General features: G+C 41.1%; 1 protein-coding gene across 1 annotated transcript in view; it reads left to right on the top strand.

Moving 5' to 3' along the window:
• CBL (Cbl proto-oncogene) overlaps window positions 1-23,129 on the top strand; it is a 99,273-nt gene that overhangs the window by 21,628 nt on the left and 54,516 nt on the right. The window contains exon 2 of the mRNA XM_053595215.1: window positions 6,016-6,263. Coding sequence (XP_053451190.1) covers window positions 6,016-6,263 — 248 coding nt within the window. The remainder of the gene's footprint in view (window positions 1-6,015; window positions 6,264-23,129) is intronic.

A 23,129-nucleotide genomic window follows, 5' to 3' on the forward strand; every position in this document is an offset into this window, starting at 1 on the left:
CCTCCCAAAGTGCTGGGATTATAGGTATGAGCCACTGTGCCTGGCCTTGAATAGACTTTTCAAAATACTCATATCTAGGCTTCGCGCCCATAGCGCAGTGGTTATGGCACCGGCCACATGCACTGAGGCTGGCGGGTTCTAACCTGGCCCGGGCCAGCTAAACAACAATGACAACTGCAACAACCAAAAAATAGCCATATGTTGTGGCGGCACCTGTAGTCTCAGCCTCTTGGGAGACTGAGGCAAGAGAATTGCTTGAGCCCAAGAGTTTGAGGTTGCTGTGAGCTGTGTCGCCACAGCACTCTACCGAGGGCGACGTAATGAGACTCTGTCTCAAAGAAAAAAACAAAACACAACTCATGTCCAGGAAGACAAAACGTTAGAATTAGGGCCTGCCAAGGCAGAGAACCCTGTAAAACACCGTAGGGTTTTTGGTTGGGTCCCTGAGGGCCCTAAATCATAGGAATAAGGAAGAAACGGAGGACTAGTCTATACAGGAAAGAACACCTAGGTTTTGTCTCAATTCTGGATTGGATTAAGGTGATCTAGGATTCCTAATGTCCTTAGCTTAGCTTCCTGCCAGTAAAGTAAATCCTTTCTGGGTAACAGCATCCATAGTCTCGGATTGTGTATAAGTTTTTTTTTTTTTTTTTTTCTGAGACAGAGTCTCCCTGTGTCACCCTTGGTAGAGTGCCATGGCATCACAGCTCACAGCAACCTCCAACTCTTGGGCTTAAGCAATTTTCTTGCCTCAGCCTCCTGAGTAGCTGGGACTACAGGTGCCCGCCACAATGCCTGGCTATTTTTTGGTTGCAGTTGTCATTATTGTTTAGCAGACCAGGCCGGGCTCGAACCTGCGAGCCTCCTTGTATGTGGCCAGTGCCCTACCCACTGAGTTACGGGTACTGCCATTTTTTTTTTTTTTTTTTTCTGAGAGATGGTATCTCACTGTTGTTGCCCAGGCCTGGAGTGCAGTGCTTATTAATAGGCATGAGTCTCCTTCTGATCAGTGCAGGGGTTTTGACCTATTCCGTTTCTGACCTGGGCTAGTTCACCTCTCCTTAGGCAACCTGGTTGTCGCCTGCTCCTAGGAGGTCACTATATTGATGCTGAACTTATCGTAGACTCTGCTCGGCATAATAGATTGCAGCCCAGACCTCCTGGGCTCAAGCAGTCCTCCTGCCTCAGCCTCCTGAGTAGCTGGGACTACAGGTATGCACCACCATGCCCAGCAAGTTTTTAAAATATAATGTGTAGCACTTTTTTGGTTATCACATCAAGAGGAACTATGAGCAGCAAAGTCTTCCGTGACACTTTGCATGAGGTGGTATGAGAAGTCATGCGTAGGATGTAGCCTGAGCGCTAATTTGGAAATGGTAGATCTGCCGATTAGCTTAAAGAACTATGATCCTCAGAAGGACAAATGCTGCTTTGTCCCTACGAGGCTTAAGTCCATCCCCATGCCAAGTTCTCCGTGTGTGTCCTGGGACTTTCCCCACATGAGGTGCTTAGGGAACTCAATGAAAATAAGAAGCTTGTCAAGAAGCTACTTAAGAGGCCAGGTGCAGTGGCTCATGCCTATAATCTAGCACTCTGGGAGGCCAAGGTGCAGGGATAGCTTGAGCGCAGGAGTTCAAGACCAGCTTGAGCAACAGTGAGACCCTGTTTTTACTAAAAATAGAAAAATTAACTGGGCATCGTGGTGGTAGTCCCAGCTAAGGCAGGAGGTTGCTGTGAGCTATGCTAATGGCATGGTATTCCAGCCCATGCAACAGAGGTGAGAGTCTGTCTCAAAAAAAAAAAAAAAAAAAGCTAGCCAAGAAGTGCGATACTTACCTTTTTGGCCATAGAGTCTTTTATTAAGCAGATCCCATGAATATAAATATATCTATCTATATAGATAAATATATCTATGATTAATATGTGAAGAATTAAAGACAAATTCTTTAGGCCTAAGTAAAGCTGATAAATTTCCTTTCCTGCTTGACATACAACAAAAACATGGTGACCACAGTTGATGAGGTGAAGTCAACCATCAAATTCCAGATGAGGAGGGTTCTGTCTGGCTGTGGTGTTGGCCATGTACAGATAACAGATGGTAAGCCAGTGTACAACATCCACTGGGCTCTTAACTTCTTGGTGTCATTGCTCAAGAAAAATTGGGAGAATGTCCAGCCCTTATATATTAAGAGTACCATAGCAAGCTCTAGCGCGTATATTAAGGCATATTCTAATAAATCTTAATATTGCCAAAAAAATTAAAACTAAATAAAATGCAGTGTCTAACTAACATTCAGTAAAAAAAATTAGGCATATGAAAAGAGAAGATGGCTGGGCGTGGTGGCTCACGCTTGTAGTCCTAGCACGAGTCAAGACCTGCCTGAGCAAGTGTAAGACCCTGTCTCTAAAAAAATAGCTGGGCATTGCAGTTGGTGCCTATAGTCTCAGCTTCCTGGGAGGCTGAGGCAAGAGGATCGTTTGAACCCAAGAAGTTGAGGTTGCTGTAAGCTATGATGCCACAGCATGTCTCAAAAACAAAAAATAAATAAAAGGACAAGATGCAACTGAAAATCAAGAAAAAGATTGATGATAGATACACACACAAAGGGAATACAGATATTTCTCATCAGTTCTGGACCTAAAAATATATCTATGATTAATATGTGAAGAATTAAAGACAAAATTGATGATTTTGAGAGCCGAAATGATACACATGAAATAGAAACTCTAGACCTGAAAAACATAAGAACCGATTATTAACCAGTGGATTGGTTTAGTAGCATAAATACAGCTGAAGAGAGAATTAGTGAAATAGCATGTGCTGGAAAAATCCAGACTGAGGCTTTAAGAGAGAAAAAGGTGGAAAATACAGAAAAGAATGTCAGGGATGTGTGGAATATGATGAAAAGGTCTTTGTATTAATGTGTAAGTGAAGTTCTGGAAGGAGAGAAGAAAGAGAATGGAGCAAAAGCTATATTTGATGAGAAATTGAGAATTTTCCCAAACTGATGAAAATCATCAAACTACAAATTAAGGAAGCTCCTCTGTAATACCAAGCAGGAGAGCTACAAAGAAAATCATACCCTGGCACATTATAGTAACACTGCTAAAAACTGGGGTCAAAGAAAAGTCTTAAAAGCAACCAGAAAATAAAAGACATTTTACCTTCAAAGGAACAGTTATTAAGACCAACATCCTGGGGCGGCGCCTATGGCTCAGTCGGTAAGGCGCTGGCCCCGTATACCGAGGGTGGCGGGTTCAAACCTGGCCCTGGCCAAACTGCAACCAAAAAATAGCCGGGCATTGTGGCAGGTGCCTGTAGTCCCAGCTACTCGGGAGGCTGAGGCAAGAGAATCGCCTAAGCCCAGGAGTTGGAGGTTGCTGTGAGCTGTGTGAGGCCACGGCACTCTACCGAGGGCCGTAAAGTGAGACTCTGTCTCTACAAAAAAAAAAGAATTACTATAACTTTAAAATATTAGTTTCATCTAATCAATATTTGTATGTGTGATTTATGTGCGTGGTTTTTTATTTTTTTGAGACAGAGTCTCACTATGCTGCCCTCCATAAAGTGCAGTAGCGTCACAGCTCACAGCAACCTCCAGCTCTTGGGCTTAAGCGATTCTCTTGCCTTAGCCTCCCATGTAGCTTGGACTATAGGTGCCCGCCACAATGCCCACCTATTTTTTTGTTGCAGTTGCCATTGTTGTTTAGCTGGCCCAGGCCAGGTTTGAACCTGCCAGCCTTGGTGTATGTGGCCAATGCCGTAACCACCGTGCTACAGGTGCTGAGCCTTTTTTTCTTTTTTGAGTTGGGATCTCACTTTGTCATCCAAGCTGTAGTGCAGTGATGTCATCATAACTTGCTGCAACCTCTAACTCCTAGGCTCAAACAGTCTTCCCACTTTAGCCTTCCTAGTAGCTGGGACTACAGTTAACATGCCACCACACCTGGCTAATTTTTCTATTTTTTGTAGGGAGGAGGTCTTGCTTTTGCTCACACTGGGCTCAAACTCCTAAGCTTGAACATGCTACTGCCTTAGCCTCCCAAAATGTTAGGATTACAGGTGTGAGGTTTCTGGTTTCTTTAGATCAACTTTGAGAAGAGTATCCATGTTATAGTTAGTATTGTATAATATTGTTGCAACGTATTATTCTACTGTGGTGAATATACTATAATTTATATCTCTGTTTCCAGTTTTCATTATTACTAATAATGCTTTTCTGCAAATTTGCATGGATCTGCAGGTACACAGAGTGTATTAACCTTTAATGTGACAATACAGTGCTGACCTGTTTTCTAAGTTGGTTCTATCAGTTCAGATTCCCACCAGCAGTCTTTGCGGGTTCCTTTTGCCAAGCAGTTTGCACTGCCAGTTTGGTGTGTGTCCGGTTGTGTTGGTTGAACTAGCACAATTTCATATCATATTTTTGGTTATTTGGATATGATTTTTTGCCTTTGTTACAGTCTTGTTCAAGTCTTTCATCCATTTTTTGTAGTAGATTGTCTATCTTCCTTACTTTTGTGTTAGATTGTCTATTCCTTCCTGATTCTGTGACTTGTGTTTTTCTGTTGTGGTCTCTTCTATTCCACTCATTAATCTTCTCTAGACACAGAAAATCCATGTAAAATCCATGTAAAGATGGATGCTACAAGAAAGATGGTAGGAATAATTACAAATAATTAGTCAATATAACAAATAAAAAATGAACTAAACTTACCTTTTAGGAAGCAAAGATTGTTACATTGGAAGACCACTTTATTTTTTTTTTTTTTTTTCCGGCCGGGGCTAGGTTTGAACCCGCCACCTCCGGCAAATGGGACCGGTGCCCTACTCCTTCAGCCACAGGCGCCACCCTGGAAGACCACTTTAAACATAAGAAATCAGAAAAGTTGAAAGTGAATTGCCAGCCAGATTCTGAATTTATTTATACGGGAAGGATAAATAATAAAGGCAGAATTTATTCTGCCTGCATTTATTTATATGGGAAGGAATCGATGTTTCAGTTCAACCCCAGACTTTGCTATGTCTAAGTTTTCTCTCCTCTTGTCCCTTAGTGGTTGTTAAAACTTAAGCCCCTAGATTACAGAGATTTCTACCCTCATGGCAGCCATGTCCTTTACTTCATTCTGCTACTGGGAATTTTCTTTACTCTATTTTAGGTTCAGCCAAGTAATTGAAAATAATTTTCAATATTGAACTAGCACATTTTCAGCATTTTTTGGGATGTTTCCTCCCTAGTTTTTAGTCTACAGTGTGTTGTCTGCACTATTAGTCTTTCATAGGGTTTTAAGAACCTAAGAACCTACACTTTGGACCAGGATTGGTAATGAATGCTTGTGGTCCCAGCTACTTGGGACACTGATTCGGGAGGATCATTAGAACCCAGAACTTTGAGGCTGTAGTGAGCTATGATCATGCCATTGTAGCCCATCCTAGGTGATTGACCAAATCTTATCTCTCAAAAAAACCCAACACAGGCTTGGCGCCTGTGGCTAAGTGGCTAAGGTGCCAGCCACATACACCTGATCTGGCGGGTTTGAATCCAGCCCGGGCCCACCAAACACCAATGACAGCTGCAAGCAAAAAATAGCCAGGTGTTGTGGCAGGTGTCTGTAGTCCCAGCTACTTGGGAGGCTGAGGCAAGAGAATCGCTTGAGCCCACGAGTTGGAGCTTGCTGTGAGCTGTGATGCCACTGTACTCTACCCAGGGCGACAGCTTGAGGCTCTGTCTCAAAAAAAAAAAAAAAAATTTGGTGTGGCCATAATCCAATACAGTTTAATTTATAAAAACAAAAACCCCCCAACACAAACAAACAAAAAAACTCCCTCTGGGAGACCCCTAAAAATGTAAAGTGACCGCCTGTAGACAATGGGTGTTCTGGGTTATTCTTACATTCGCATGCATTTTTCATATTTCTGCAAAAGAGCACATATTTTGTAACTTTTTAAACTTTAAAAAGGAAATTGTCCTTACGATCCTCCAAGTAATAGCACTTCTTTTCCATTTGTTGCAGGTGGTGCGGTTGTGTCAGAACCCAAAGCTGGCGCTAAAGAATAGCCCACCTTATATCTTAGACCTGCTGCCAGATACCTACCAGCATCTCCGTACTATCTTGTCAAGATATGAGGGGAAGATGGAGACACTTGGAGAGAATGAGTATTTTAGGGTGTTCATGGAGAATTTGATGAAGAAAACTAAGCAGACCATAAGCCTCTTCAAGGAGGGGAAAGAAAGGATGTATGAGGAGAACTCTCAGCCTAGGTAATGGAGAAATATTAATTCAGGTCTGTGACTGCCTGAGGGGCTCACACATAGAAGTAGAGGAGTTGGGTTAATTTTATATTGACAGGAATAGAAAGTTGATATTTGATTTAAAAGTGTGCTTTATATAAAAGGTTGCCTGATGGATTTGTTTATTTCTGAAAAACCAGACTTACAGTCATAAAAATGAGTCAGATGCAGGAGATCTTTTGGAGACCCTGAAGATCATGAAATAAGAGGTAGATTTGCCAGAAGCTGTAGTATATTAAATAAATTTCGAGCATGGGATTATAGAAGAAATAAGCCAATAGTCTAGATGACTTGTTAAAAATAAATCAAAGTGAAATGACATTGCCTTTATAGATAAAAGTAACTTAAAATAGAAAAGGCAGAGGCAAATGCAGTGAGTTCAATAGGAGTTGAGAGACCATTATGTGTTCTTCTATACTAATTAAATACTGAAAACTATAGGGTATCCTACATGTCATTAGGGTGGCTATTGTAGATTACATACAGGGAAAGAAATAAGTTAACCATATGTGTGAATGTGTTTGATTTTGTTCAATAGGAAATAGAAACTTATCTAGAACAAGTAATAAAACAAAATTTTTAGGCCAGGTGTGGTGGCTCATGCCTGTAATCTTAGCTCTCTGGGAGGCCAAGGCAAGTGGATTGCTTACCTCAGGAGTTTGAGACCAGCTTGGGCAAGAGCAGAACCCTGTCTCTACAGAAAATAGAAAAATTACCCAGGAGTTATGGAGAGCACCTGTAGTCCCAGCTACTGGGGAGGCTGAGGAAAAGGATCACTTGAACCCAGGAGTTTGAGGTTGCTGTGAGCTAGACTGATGCCCCGACTCTAGCATGGGACAACAGAATGAGACCCTGTCTCAAAAAAAACAAAAATAAAAATTTCGGGGTGGTACCTGTGGCTCAGTGAGTAGGGCACTGGCCCCATATACCGAGGGTGGCGGGTTTGTTGCCAAACTGCAACAACAACAAAAAAAGCCAGGCATTGTGGCCGGTGCCTGTAGTCCCAGCTACTTGGGAGGCTGAGGCAAGAGAATTGTCTAGGCCTAAGAGCTGGAGGTTGCTGTGAGCCGGGATGCCATGGCACTCTATCAAGGGTTAGAAAGTGAGACTGTCTCTTAAAAAAAATTTTTTTTCACTAGAATTTTGTGGTGAGTAAGTTATTCTCAAGGAGTGACTTGAAATTGGGAGGGACAGGTGGCACCTGTGGCTCAAAGGAGTAGGGCGCTGACCCCATATGCCAGAGGTGGTGAGTTCAAACCCAGCCCTGGCCAAAAACTGCAAAAAAAACCAAACAAAAAACGAAAACAAGAATAATAAACACATGCATATGTAAAATTAAAAAATTAAAAAAAATAGAAATTGGGAGGGACAGTCATTTCTAAAGGCATTCATTGTTTACTATGCGTTGACTCCAGCAGTCATAACCTACTAAATGATACTCTTGTCTACTTTTCTTTAGACTAGTCTCTTACTTATTACCATGTTATAACCTTGACTGCAATGTATTACTCAGGTTTAGTGTAGAATATCAGTCTTTTCTTAGAAAGATTTCTGGAGAGTTCTGAAAAAAAACAAAACAAAACGATTTCTGGTGAATGAATTAAATCTGTAGGAACCTTTGTAACTTCTATTTTACATGAAAATGAACTTTATTTCTTTTAAATATTTGAATTTCAGACTGGGTATGGTGGTTCATGCCTGTAATCCCTGTGCTTTGGGAGACTGAGGTTGGAAGATTGCTGTAGGTCAGACGTTTGAGACCAACCTGGCAACATAGGGAGACTCCCCATCTCTAGGTAAAAATAGAAATCAACCTAGAAAAATAGAAATCAAATCAAAGCCCAGGGTTTGAGGTTGCAATTAGTGAACTTTGATCAAGCCACTATACCCTGGCCTGGGACTACAGAGTGAAACCTTGCCTGTAAAAGAATGAATAAATAAATAGATATATTTTGTATCTTTTGTTAAAATAAAACCTTGACTATATGGACCTCTTAGCTAACAAGTCATTTTAAATTGCTGAGTTTCTAACAAATCTGAAACGGTGTCTAATTCTAGGAGGTAAAGAGAATTAAGCATTCAAGTTTGTCATGTTACAAGTGTTTTAAAGGAGGTGTGTACAAAATACCATGTGAACAGTTTTGCCTAATGGCATCAGAGAAGGTGGCATAGAACTGCGGGCCCCCAACCCCTGAGCCGTGGACCCTTAGTAGGCCAGGTAGGGTGTGACATCACAGCAGGAGGTGAGTGAGATGAGTGACGGCAAGGAAGAAGACCTTCATCTGTAGTTAGATGTTCTCTGTTGCTTCCATCACTGCCTGAGCTGTGTCTCCTGTCAGATAAGCGGCATCGTTAGATTCTCATAGCACAAACCCTACTATAAAGTGCACATGCGGGGCATCCAGGCTGCATTCTCCTTATGAGAATGTAATGCTTGATGATCTGAGGTGGAGATGTAATGTGCCTGAATCATCCTGAAACCTCCCCTTCCCTCCCCCCCCCCCACCGCCCTGGTCGGTGGAAAAGTTGTCTTTCCATGAAACTGGTCCCTAGGTGCCAAAAAGGTTGGGTACTGCTGGCATAGAGGAGTGTTATTTGAACTGGATTTTGAAGGATAAGTAGGAATTATCTCGGTAGAGAAGTCAAGAAAAAGTCTTTCACACAGTGGCATGAAAATGTAGGCTGTATATGTTGAAGGAACATGAGAAGTCTGGTTTGACTAGACTATCTGGAGATAAGCTGGAAATACAGGTTGGAGTCAGATTGTAAAGGGCTGTTCTTTGACCTGTAGACTTTGTCCTGTGGGTGATAAGCTTTCTTAGAATAGGTTTTTGTCTTTTGTAAGTGTGTGTGTTTGTTTTGAGACAAGGCTCACTCTGTTGCCCCAGGCTGGAGTACTGTCCCCATCAGTCTAACTTACTGCCATCTCAAACTCTTGAGCTCCAGTGATCCTCCTGCCTCAGGCTCTCGAGTAGCTGGGACTATAGACACCCACCATGATGCCCAGCTAATTTTTCTACTTTTGGTGGAGATAAGGTTTTGCTCTTGCTCAGGCTGTACTTGAACTCCTGAGCTCAAGCTATTCTCCTGCTTTTGCTTCTCAGAGTGCTAGGATTACAGGCATGAGCCACCTTGCCCAGCTTTAAAAGAACAGCTTTAAAAAAAAAAATTTTTTTTTTTGAGACAGAGTCTCAAGCTGTCACCCTGGGTAGAGTGCCATGGTGTCAAAACTCACAGCAACCTCAAACTCTTGGGCTTAAATGATTATCTTGCCTTAGCCTCCCAAGTAGCTGGGACTACAGGCGCCTGCCACAACGCCCGGCTATTTTTTTTAGAGATAGGGGCTCACTCTTACTCAGGCTAGTCTTGAACTCCTGAGCTCAAGCTATCCCAGAGTGCTAGGACTACAGGCGTCAGCCACCGTGCCCAGCCAAATGATGTTACTCTTAATCATCATCATTTTTATTGCTATAAATGTAGATTACTGTATCGAGTTATGTATCAGTGATACCATCAGGATCGAATGATGTAGTTCACCTTTACTAAATTTATATCTTTTTTTATTTGCCCTTATTAACTGTAAGTATATAATATAGAAAATACTAAATGTAAGTATGGTTGACCCCCTGTATAATCAAAAATCTGAGTATAACTTTTGAATCCCTCATAGCCTATTTGTGACCAGAGGCTTATTGATCACTTAAACAGTTGATTAATATGCATTTTGTATGTAAGTGTTATATACTATACTGTATTCTTTTTTTTTTTTTGACTGTTTGGTTTTAATAGGAGAAAACTTCTTTCTCTTTTGACATAATGTGCACCAGCGTCAGGTAGGAGTGGTGTACAGGCAGAGACGAACACGTGGCTCCCCACGACCCAGCCTCCCCCAGGGGCAACTTGGGTTGGAGACAGGCGGGCCAGAGGATTAGTCCCAGGGCCCCGACCACACGCTGGAGGTAGGGGTACATAGATGAGGGCGCAGGCAGGCAGTTGAGTGCTGGAAACTGAGGTGGGCAGAAGGGACTGAGTAATAAATACTCGGGATGAAAGAGGAAACGACGTGTGTCAGGGAGGAGACAAGAAGAGGGGCTGCTGAAAGGTACAGATGCAATAGCCCCCAGCCAGATGGCGTTGGGGTGACACCCGCGCACTGCCTGGGAGGAGGCTGTTCCTCCACTTGCATACAATTGTAAAAGGCAATACAAGAGGTTATTCCAGCAGTTCCTAAGATATTTCTTTCCATATGGTACACTAGACACGGAGCTTAGGACTCAAAGCCTGAGTAAGACTATACTGTATTCTTACAATGAAGTAAGCGAGAATAGAAAAAATGTTATTAAGAAAGAAAATCATAAAGAAAAGAAAAATAAGTTAACTATTCATTAACTGGAAGTAGATGATCAGAAAAGCCTTCATCCTTGTTGTCTCCAGGGTGAGTAGGAAGAGGAACTGGTCTTGCTTTCTCAGGATGGCAAAGGTGGAGTCATGCCGTTGCCTCATCTAGAGTGCAGTGATGTGATCATAGCTCACTGTTAACCTCCAAGTCCTGGGCTAGGTGATCCTCCCATCTTAGCCTCCCATAGTTCTGGGACTGCAGATAGGAAGGGTGCCCAGCCCTTTCACTTTTTAAACTTCACTGTTCAGTATGCCTGTTTGTATCAGTTTTATTTCCTCTAATATAAGCTTTGAGCTTTGAATATGGGCTTTTAATACAGCTTTGGTCACATTATATGTAAAGTGAGAATAAATACATTTCAGATGAGAATTGGTTGGTTTTTTTTGTTTGAGACAGAATCTTACTTTGTCATTCTCGATAGAGTGCGATGGTGTTCTAGCTCACATCAACCTCAAACTCTTGGGTTCAAGAGATCCTCTTGCCTCAGGCTTTCAAGTAGCTGGGACTATACAGGCCACCACACTGGGCTAGTTTTTCCATTTTTAGTAGAGACAGGGTCTCGCTCTTGCCCAGGCTGGTCTTCTGAGCTCAAACAATCTATCTGCCTCTGCCTCCCAGAGTGCTAGACAGGCCTGAGCCACCAAGCCCAGCTGAGAATCAGTTTTTAAAAATAAAGGACTATATGTAGACTTTAGAATATAATCTTTGTCACTTATATTTTGGTTGTTTAAGGGCTTTTTTTTTTTCTATTCAGTTTTTTTATTGAGATTCACATAGCATGAAATTCACCCTTTTAAATTATATAATTCAGCGTATATTTTTAGTGTATTTACAAAATTATGGAGTCATTACTGCTCTAAGTCCAGAACATTTTCATCCAAAAGAAACCCATACCCACTAGCAGTCATTCCTTACTTCTCTTACACGGGGTGTACACTATCTTCTGGGTGTCCCTATCGTCCAGCCCTTGGCAGTCGTTAACATCTGCTTTCTGTCTCTATGGACGTAGCTGTTCTGGTCATTTCATGTAAGTGGAATTGCGTAACATGTGGCCTTTTGTTCTTCACTTTCACTTAGCGTGTTTTCACAAATTCATTCATATTATAGTATGTATCAGTACTTCATTGCTTTTTATATCTAAGTAATATTTGAATGTATGGACATACCACATTGTTTATAGATATTTGGATTGTTTTTACTTTTTGGCTATTACAAATAATGCTATGAATAATTGTGTGCAAATTTTTGTGTGGCTATATGTTTTCACTTCTCTGGGTATATATGCCCAGGAGTAGAATTGCTGAGTCATACGATAATTCTGTATTTAAATTTTGAGGAACCTCCAAACTGTTTCCACAGCAGCTGTATCTTTTTAATTCTCCCAGCAACATATGAGGGTTTTGATTTCTTGCCAGCACTTGTTAGAATTTTTGATTGTAGCCAACCTACTGGGCATGAAGAAGTTTTGAAATGGATTTCCCTAGATGGTGCCTGTGGCTCAAGGAGTAGGGCACCGGCCAGATATACTGGAGATGGTGGGTTCAAACTCATGGTGGGTTCGAACCCAGCCCCGGCCAAAAACTGCAAAAAAAAAAAAAAAAGAAAGGGATTTCCCTAACAAGTAATGGTATAAATATCTTTTCATCTGCCTGTTGGGTGTATCATCCCAGTTTCCAACCTGGGACATGAATCATCCCTTTGTCCAGGATATCCGTGTTTTATGGTGTATAGTGACCCATTAGTTAATAGCCCATCTTGGATATCGGGGTGAGAACATATAATATTTATAGGGTTCAGTACAGTCTGTGGTTTCAGGCATCCACTGGGGGTCTTGGGACATATTCCTTTTGGATAGGGGGACTAGTGTATCTTAGGAGAAATGCCTGTCAATTTTTTGGCTGATTTTTAAATTGAGTTATTTGTCTTTTTATTGTTGAGTTATAAAATTTCTTGTACATATTCTGGATATTGGACTCTTAACAGATAGATGATTTAGAAAACTTTACTCTGATTCTGCAGATCATCTTTTCACCTTTTTCTTTTGGTTGCACTTTTAAGAAACCGTTGACTATTAAAAAAGAAAGAAAGAAACTGTTGGCTAATTCAAAATCATGAAGATTATGCCTGTTTTTTTCTTTCTTTTTTTTTTGTAGGGACCTCACTTTGTGGCCCTTTGTAGAGTGCTGTGGCGTCATCGCTCACAGCAACCTCCAACTCCTGGGCTTAGGCAATTCTCTTGCCTCAGCCTCCCGAGTAGCTGGGACTACAGGCACCCCACAACAGCTATTTTTTTGTTGCAGTTTGGCGGGGGTCAGATTTGAACCCACCATCCTTGGTATATGAGGCTGGCGCCCTACTCATTAAGCCACAGGAGCCACCCGAGATGACTTTTTTTTTTTGAGACAGAGTCTCACTATGTTGCCCTCAGTAGAGTGCTGTGCCATCATAGCTCACAGCAACCTCAAACTCTTGGGCTTAAGTGATTCTCTTGCCTCAGCCTCCCAAGTAGCTGGGACTACAGGTGCCTGCCACAATGCCCAGCTATTTTTTTGTTGCAGTTTGGTCGGGGCTGGGTTCGAATCCACCACCCTCAGTACATGGGGCCGGTGCCCTACCTGCTGAGCCACAGGCTCTGCCTATGCCTGTTTTTTTTCCCTAGGAGTTTTACAGTTTTAGATATCAAATTTAGGTCTTTTATTCATTTTGAGTTAATTTTTGCATATGGTTTGAGATAGAGGTTCAGTTTTATTTTTTTTGCGTCGGGATATCCCTTTATCCCAGCACTATTTTTTGAAAAGACTGGCCTTTCTATTGAATGGACTTGTTGTCCTTGTAGAAAGTAAATTGACCATAAATTTAAGAGTTTATGTGTGGGTACTCAATTTTATTACATTAATCTACATAGCTGTGTATTACAGTAAAGGTTTAACATCAGGAAGTGTGAATCCCCTGCCTGCCTCCTTCTTTTTCAAGATTGGCTGCTATTCTGCATCTCTTGCGTTTCTGTATGCCTTTAAAATCAGCCTGTCAATTTCTGCAAAACGAACAGCTGGAATTTTGATAGGTATTATATTGACCCTGTATATCATTTTGAGGAATATTGTCATACTAACAATGCTGAGTCTTCCAATTATAAATATTGAATGTCTTTCCATTTACTTAGATTTTCATTAATTTCTTTCAGTAATGCTTTATATTTTTCAGCATTCAAGTCTTTTACCTCTTAGGTTAAATTCGTTTCTAAGTAGTTTATTTTTGATGCTTTTGTTAAGAAATTTATTTTCTTAACTTTTTTCTTTCTTGTAATTTCTTTAAGTTAAAGTGTCTTTTTTTTTTGTAGAGGCGGAGTCTCACTTTATCGCTGTGCTGTGGTAGAGTGCTGTGGCATCACAGCTCACAGCAACCTCCAACTCCTGGGCTTAGGTGATTCTCTTGCCTCAGCCTCCTAAGTAGCCGGGACTAGAGGCGTCTGCCACAATGCCCGGCTGTTTTTTTTTTGTTGCAGTTTGGCCAGGGCCGAGTTTGAACCCGCCACCCTTCATATATGCGGTCGGCACCCTACCCACTGAGCGACAGGCGCCGCCCTACAGTGTCTTTTCTTAATCTCATTTTTGGATTGTTCATTGCTCATATATAGAAACACAATTGACTTGTATATTAATCTTGTATTCTGCAACTTTGCAGAATTCATTTATTTTTGGCTCTAATAATTTCTTGGTGGATTCCTTCAGCTTTCCTATATACAAAATCATGTCATGTGCAAATAGAAACGGCTTTACTTCTTCCTTTCCTTTCCATGTGCTTTTTTTTTCTTGCCTAATTTTTGTTTTTCTTTTTTTGAGACAAGTCTTATTTTGTCACCCTCAGTAGGGTGCTATGGTGTTACAGTTCACAGCAACATCAAACTATTGGGTTCAGGAGATTCTCTTGTTTCACCCTCCCAAGTAACTGGGACTACAGGCGCCCACCACAATGACTGGCTTTTTTTTTTTTTTTTTTTAAGAGACAGGGTTTCGCACTTGCTCAGTCTGGTCTCAAACCTGTGAGCTCAGGCAATCCACCCACCCCAGTTGTCCAGAGTGCTGGAATTACAGATGTGACCCATTGCACCCGGCCTTTTTTCTTGCCTAATTGCTAGGAAAAGCAAGTCTAGGTCACTGGGTAGACCTCCTGTGTTAAATGATACCTGTGTTGAATAGAAGTGGCAAGAATGGACATCTTGGTCGTGTTTTGGGAGAAAGCTTTCAGTCTTTTACCATTGAATATGATATTAGCTATGGGAGTTTTGTCCAGGAAGCTTCCTTCTGATCCTTTGTTTAGTGTTTTATAATCAGAAGTGATGGAGTCACTAGGAGCACTGTGTGGCTTATGCCTATAATTTCAGCACTTAGAGATGGTGAAATAGAAGAATTGCTTGAGGCCAGGAGTTTGAGACCATCCTGGGCAGCATTGCAAGACTGTCTCTAAAGATGGTTTTTTTTTTTTTCTTCTATGTGATAAAATGGTTTGAGTGGATTTATTGAGGAGATATTGGGCAAATTGTTTTTTATTTTCTTGTTTGGAATTCATTGAGGATACAAAGAATTAGGTTACACTGATTGCACTTGTTAGGTAAAGTCCCTCTTATAATTGTGTCCCACCCCTTCTATAAAGATGTTAGATATGTGTGGTGGCACATGCCTGCAGTCCGAGCAACTCAAGAGGCTGAGGCAGAGGGTCACTTCAGCCCAAGAGTTGGAGGTTGCAGTAAGCTATGATTGTGCCACTGCACTCCAACCTGGGTAACAGAGTAAGATTTGTGTCCAAAAAAAAAAAAATTATTAACAGGTGTTAGGGACCATTTATGCTTTGTTCCTGGTTTTTATTTTTGGGACAGATGAGATTGTGGAGTAGCTGAGTGCTAGGTAAATAAAGTATATGAAAAGAATCTTACTTAGCAACAGAAAAGTAGCTTTGAATAGCTTAAACCTGAGTAGAAATTTGTTGGCTCAACGAATTCTAGAAAATAATGAGTTTCTTAAATTGCACTAAAGGCAAGAATGCAGGTAAGCCTCAGGAACAACTGAAATCCTGCCAGCAGGATTCTATGTCTTTGATTCTTCTGCTACTACTTCCATACTCAGAGCAGATTAACGTCTAACTTTCAGGAAAAGTTGGCCTCTTCAATGTCCAAGTCTTGTATCCTAGCACTTTCTGTTACAGCAGAAGGTCTGACTTTTACTTGAGGTTTGAATTTGGCTTAATATAGAGGAATTGATTGCCCCTAGACCCTTCATCTCTGGAAGGAGAAGTACTGTGATTAGTCCAGCACAGGGCAGGGAAATATCTCTAGAGTAATCATCTGTTCTTCAAAGCTGTGTGCATGAGAAAGTTTTTCCTAGGTTGAGTATTGAGCTCATTCCTTAGATATTCTCTACAAGTGTATTTATCAATATATAATGTAGTTGCTTCATGACTTCATTTTAGAAGAAAGCATAAGGTGAATCAAATTCTCTGAAGATAACTTGCCCTCCTTTTTCTTAGACCTATAAAAAATGAGTTAAGCAAAACCATAAGCCTCTTTCTTGCCTTTGATCTTTCTGGTTTTGCACCTGTTTTCGTTTGTGCACAGGAAGTTACAATAGAAGCTGGATGGGATTATACATTGCAGTTAATTTTAAAACTGGCCTGCATTCATTGTGGAAGAACGATTAAGCTTTTCTGTTGTAACTATTCTGCCCTTTGAGAGGTAGTTAAACTGAAATTTTCAAGATTTGGTTTGTTGTATTCAGCTTGGAATAATTCAGAAGTAACTAAAAGCTCATGTGCTAACCATTCATTAAAGGAGAAGTTAGTATTGAATACTTTCTCTGTGATGTAGGCACAGCTCCAGAAGCAGTGATAGAGCAATGAATAGTACATAGTCCCTTCTCTTTTTCCATTAGTTTCCAAGGCATAAGCTTAATTCCAGTTTTCAAATGATCCTCCAGTGAAACAGTGTTATTTCATAAACTAGACGGAAGGATTTGTGCTGCCGTCATCTTTTCCTAGCAGCCTGAACATAGGTTTCAGTAAGTAATGCCAATGGCAGCTTAGATCTTTGTGTTGAGGAGTTTGGGCTTGGTGGGAAAAGATTTCCATTTGGATTAAGAATGCCTTTTTTGCCTTTTAGAAAGGGGCAGTATCATGGTTCTGTATCCTTTCAGTCCAGAAGAGAGATGGTGATGGCTTGGACCAAAATAGTGCCGGTAGAGATAAAAAGAAGTGGGCAGAAGCTGATGTGTTTTGAAACATACCAGGAATTGCTAATGGCCTAGATAGTTTTCTAGTTTGAGCAGCTAGATAGATGGTACAATGGGAGGCCCCTGACATTTTACACGGGAAAGACATGATAGTATTGGTTTCTGTCTGGGAAATAGATAAGAGCTTGTGGCTGTAGCAATGAGGAAAGTAGAGGTTTAGATTATAATGTTGTTCTAGGTCAGACGGGAGATGAGATAGCTTAGATTTGGAAGGAAGAATTTGTAAGGAAGAGAAACGAACAGAAGAGAAGTGAGCTAGAATCAATGAGAATTGTGGGTGGATCGGATGAGTAGTCTGGGAAAAGATGACAGAGAAGAATCAATGATGACTTTCAGGTTACTAGTTTCATTAACTCTGCCTGTAGTGGTAGCATTTACTAAAATGGGAATTCAGAGTGTAGATGTAGGAAGAACCAAATTGAGAGTCAGGGGAATCAAGAGTTTCATGGTGGACATGTTTGAGCTACTTTTATGAACCATCTAAGGATTAGTAAGAGATTGCCTATTTTAGAATTTGGAGTTTAGAGGGAGTGATCTGGATTAGAGATAAGAATTTGGTTCAGAAGAGTGTTTAAAGCTATGAGAGTGGACAGGATTACAGAGGGGAGGGAAGAAGAGTCAGTGATGAAGACATAGAAAGGGGGCTCCATTGAGGGAGAAAGATAACTATAACCACGAGAGAGTAGATTGCAAAAGCCAACAAAGACTATTTAAAAAAGGAATACTACAAGAAACCTTCTCTAAATAGAAAATTAGCGAAGGGATCAAATAAGCCATAAAGAAAAAATACAAAAGGCCAATAGAGTGTTAAAAGAACAATCTAGTTTGCTAAGCATAAAATAATTTCCTTTGGTTTGCAAAGGAGGGTAAAATGGCAAATATATTTATAATTATCATTTCAAAAGAAGACACAGGGAAATTAGTACTCCCATACCTGGGTGTATTAGGAATGAAAGTGGCTCTCTGTGATCCTAGCAGTGTGGGAGGCTGAGGCAGGTAGATAGCCTGAGCTCAGGAGTTCAAGACCAGCCTGAGCAAGAGTGAGACCCTGTCTCTACTAAAAATGGGCAAATTAGGTAGGGGTCGTGGTGGGTACCTGTAGGCCCAGCTACTTGGGAGGCTAAGGCAGGAGGATCACTTGAGGCTCGGAGTTTGAGATTACTGTGAGCTAGGCTGACACCATGGTACTCTAGCCCAGGTGAAAAAGCGAAAGCCTGTTTCAAAACAAACAAAAGGAATGAAATTGGCTTAGCCTTTCTTGGGTATGGTTTATATTAAAAGATTTAGAATTTTGGGCGGCGCCTGTGGCTCAAAGGGGTAGGGCGCTGGCCCCATATGCCGGAGGTGGTGGGTTCAAACCCAGCCCTGGCCAAAAACTGCAAAAAAAAAAAAAAAAAAAAAAGATTTAGAATTTTGCTTGATAGGTCTGTTTTTAGGAATTTATTGAAAATAATTGATCAGGGATTTGGATTAAAGTATTCATCAAGGTACTATTTCATAGGGAAAAACTGGAAACAACCTAAATGTTCAGCATTAGAAGACCAATTATATAAATAACACACTATATATAGTTTATAGAAATTAAAAATTTTTGCTGATGAAGAATAATGAAGTAATAAACAATATGAGTCTGACAACTAGGTTGTGACCTTGCCACCATGCACTTATGTTGATAGCACTGTATAAACAACTTGGTAAGGCTTCATAACCATGGTATATCAGTGGGTCTTATAGTTGTGTTCATGTCGTCATGTGATGGTATGTTGCTAAGTGGCATTTATTATTGTTGCACGTTTTTATGTGCTGTTTGAAAATGTCTGGGCTTGAATTAGAGCAATGAACAAACATTAAATTTGTTTCTTTTTTTTTGCCCTGGGTAGAGTGCTGTGGCATCACAGCTCACAGCAACCTCCAACTCTTGGGCTTAAGCCATTCTCTTGCCTCAGCTTCCCAAGTAGCTGGGACTACAGCACCCACCACAGTGCCCAGGGATTTTTTTTTTTTGGGGGGGGGTGGCAGTTGTCATTGTTGCTTAGCAGACCTGGGCCAGGTTTGAACCCACCACCCTAGGTTAATATGGCCGGCGCCCTTGCTGACTGAGCTACGGGTGTCGCCCAACATTACATTTCTTGTTAAGCTTGGCAAGAGTAGAAATGAAATCAAGGGCATGTTAGTCCAAGTTTTGGGGAATAATGCCACGAAGAAAACAACAGTGTACAAATGGACAAAATGCTTTTCCTGAGGGGAGAGAAAGTGTCACTGATGAAGAGAGGTCAGAGTGGCCAGTAATGAGCAGAACTGATGGAAACATTGCAAAAATTCTTTGAATTGTGTATCAAAATCGTTGGCTGACTGTGACAACCACAGCAGACCAAGTGAACATTGTAAGAGAAAGAGAAATAGAAACTTGGCATAAGAAAGGTGTGTGCAAAAATGGTCCCAAAGGAGCTCACGGATGAGCAGTCTGTGAGGGAGTTGTGAGCCAGTAAACAAATAACTGTACCAAAACACCCTCCCTGATGTGGCCCGCAGTGACTTTTTTCTTTACCTGAAGATAAAAGAAATATTGAAAGGAAGGCATATTGATAACATTCAAGACATCAAAGGTAATCAAGGGTAATATAACTGCTCTGATGGCCATTCCAGAAAGAGTTACAAAATTGCTTCGAAGGGTGGACTAGCTCCTGGCATCAGTGCACAGCTTCCCAAAGGGAGAAGGTTGGTAGGTACTTGGTAGGTAACTGTAGTGATTCAGCAATGAGGTATGTGCCACTTTTTCTAGGATGAGTTTGCAAACTTAATTGTCAGATTTTGTATATTCCTTAAGGGAATAGTCTACAGAATTGTGTGTATAACTAATAGGATCCATTTTTGTAAAAAGTATTTTAAAATACATAGAAAATCCTAGAAAAAGTGATATCAAAATACCAACAGTAGTTATTATGTCTAGGTATTAGAATTAGATGTAGTTTTAAATTTGCTGTGTTTTTTTTTCTGAATTTTCTACAGTAAATATGTAATTGATCAAATTCCTTTTTTTTTTTTTTTTTAGACAGAGTCTTACTTTGTTGCCCTAGGTAGAGTGCCATGGTGTCACAGCTCATAGCAAACTCTGGCTCTTGGGCTTAGGTGATTCTCTTGCCTAGGCCTCCTGAGTAGCTGGGACTACAGGTACCCTCCACAACGCCCGGCTATTTTTTTGTTGCAGTTTGGCTGGCGCCAGGTTTGAACTCGTCACTGAGCCACAGGCGCTGCCCTGATCAAATTCCTTTTTTTCTTTTTTTTTCGGTTTTGGCCAGGGTTGGGTTCGAACCCGCCACCCTGGGTATATGACACCCACGCCCTACTCCTTAAGCCACAGGCACTGCCCCCTCAAATTCCTTTTAAAAGAAGCAAACAGTGTGACACTTCTTAGCTGACAGCATGGATTCACATGGATAGTCCTGAAAAACTGCCCATGTCTGAGAGTAACATGATCTTTAGAGTCAGGTGAGCTCAGTAAAGCTAGCTAGAAACAGTGCTAAGTCCCAGTCTTGAGAGCCTGGAAAACTGGGTCAAAATGAAGAAGGTGAAGTTTAGGATGATAAAAGTCACATTTAGTTCAGTATTGTCATGTAGAAGTGTAAGATGATTGTGCTTGTGGAGCTGTAGATCATAAATTACCATAGTTTAATTGTTAAAATGTGATGATAAGATTGTCTGTTTTCTTAAAATATCTACTGTAGGGGTAAGTTATAGTTACCTCTATAGTTAGTGCTTCAACTATGGTGTGTTTGTTTTTCATAGCTAGGTACATGCCTGCTTGTCTGGAGCTTTTGTTTACTAGTACAGTTTTGTTTTGTTTTGTTTGAGACAGAGTCTCACTATGTCGCCCTTGGTAGATTGCCATGGTGTCACAGCTCACAGCAACCTCAAACTCTTGGGCTTAAGTGATTCTCTTGCCTCAGCCTCCCAAGTAGCTGGGACTACGGGTGCCCACCACAATGCGTGGCAACATTTTTTTGTAGAGACAGTGTCTCACTTTATGGCCCTCAGTAGAGTGCCGTGGCCTCACACAGCTCACAGCAACCTCCAACTCCTGGGCTTAAGCGATTCTCTTGCCTCAGCCTCCCAAGTAGCTGGGACTACAGGCGCCCGCCACAACGCCCGGCTATTTTTTGGTTGCAGTTTGGCCGGGGCCGGGTTTGAACTCGCCACCCTCGGTATATGGGGCCGGCGCCTTACCGACTGAGCCACAGGCGCCGCCCAACTTTTTTTTTTTTTTGGTAGTTGTCATTGTTGTTTGGCAGGCTGGGGCTGGGTTCAAACCCACCAGTCCCACGAGGCCCAGTGTATGTGGCCAGCGCCCTAACTGCTGAGCTATGGGCACCAAGCCTACCAGTACAGTTTTTTTCTTAACCTTTTAGGACCCACCCCCCCTTTACATTCTAAAAATCATTGAAGACCTCAAAGAGCTTTTGTGTTTGTGTTTTTTTTTTTAATTTAATTTATTTTTTGAGACAGATTCTCACGTTGTTACTCTTGTAGAGTACTATGGTGTCACAGTTCACAATAACCCCAAACTCTAGGGCTCAACCGATTTTCTTGCTTTAGTTTTTCTTTTCTTATTTATTTATTTTTTTTTTTTTGAGACGAGTTTCACTGTGTTGCCTGGTAGAGTGCTGTAGTGTCGTAGCTCACTGCAACCTCCAGCTCTTGGGCTTAAACGATTCTCTTCTCTCAGCCTCCCAGGTAGCTGTGACTAAAGGCGCCTATCACAATGCCCGGCTGTTTTTTGGTTGTAGCTGTCATTATTGTTTGGCAGGCCCAGGCTGTGTTCAAATCCTCCAGCTCCGGTGTATGTGGCTGGAGCCTTAGCCACTGAGCTACAGGTTCTGGGGCATAGTTTTTCATTTTTTTTAGGAGGGACAGGGCTGCACTCTTGCTCAGGCTGGTCTCAAACTGCTGAGCTCAAGTGATCCACCCACCTGATCCTCCCAGAGTGCTAGGATTACAAGCGTGAACCACCATGCCTGGCCTGTGTTTGGGTCTTATACTTTAATATTTATCATATTTAATACTAAAACAGATTTCAAAATATTTAAAATAACATTTTAACAATAGTAAGTCTTTACATGTTAACATAAAAACTTACAATGAAAGATAACTTTTCCAAAGAAAAAAGTAATGGGAGGAGAGGTTGCCATCAACTGTAACTGAATGTTTATAGCTCCCTTAAAATTCCTATGTTGAAACCTAATGCCCAATGTGATGATGTTTAGAGGTAAGATGGTTGAAAGGTGATTAGGTCATGAGGTCGGAACTATCATAATTAGGATTAATATCCTCATAAAAGAGACCCTAGAGTATTAATTCCCTTACTCCTTTCTCCACCTGAGGATACAGTGAGAAGTTGGCAGTGTGTATCCCAAAAGAGATCTCTCACCAGAACTTAACCATGTCGATACTCTGATCTTTGACTTTTCAGACCCAGGAACTGTGAGAAGTAAAAAGTGTAAGATAGGGAAAAAATCCATCTCCATTTGCACATGACATAATCTTGTATCTGGAAAATCAAAAGGAATCCACTATAAAACTACTAGAGCCAAAAAATGAGTTCTGCAAAGTGGCAGGATACACGATCAAGTTACAGGAATAAGTTGTAGTTCTGTACATGAGCAATGAACAATCCAAAAATGAAATTAAGATGCCATTTACAATAGCATCAACAGTAATAAAAGTCTTAGGAATAAAATTTAAACAAGGAGGTGAAAGGCTTGGGGAAATAACAAAATGTTGCTGAAAGAAATTCAAGACCTAAATGAATGAAAAGACATTTTGCACTCATGGAAAACAGAATTGTTAAGATGGCAGGACTCCCGGTATTGATCTATATACTTACCCAGATTCCAGCTGCCCTTTTTTCAGAAGTTGATCCTAAAAGTCATAAAGGAATCTCAAGGGACCTCAAAGAGGCAAAACAATCTTAAAGAAGAATAAAGTTGAAAGACTCATATTTTCGACTTCAGAGCTTAACTACAAAGGTACAGTAATCAAGACAGTGTGGTCCTCACATAAGAATAGACACAGATAATGGAATAGAGTTCAGAGTCCAAATACTCATTTGGATTTGGTGTTTTTGATGAGGGTGTCAGGTCCATTCAGTGATTGGTGCTG

This window comes from Nycticebus coucang, chromosome 6 (genome assembly GCF_027406575.1).
Source record: "Nycticebus coucang isolate mNycCou1 chromosome 6, mNycCou1.pri, whole genome shotgun sequence".
Taxonomy (NCBI): domain Eukaryota; kingdom Metazoa; phylum Chordata; class Mammalia; order Primates; family Lorisidae; genus Nycticebus; species Nycticebus coucang.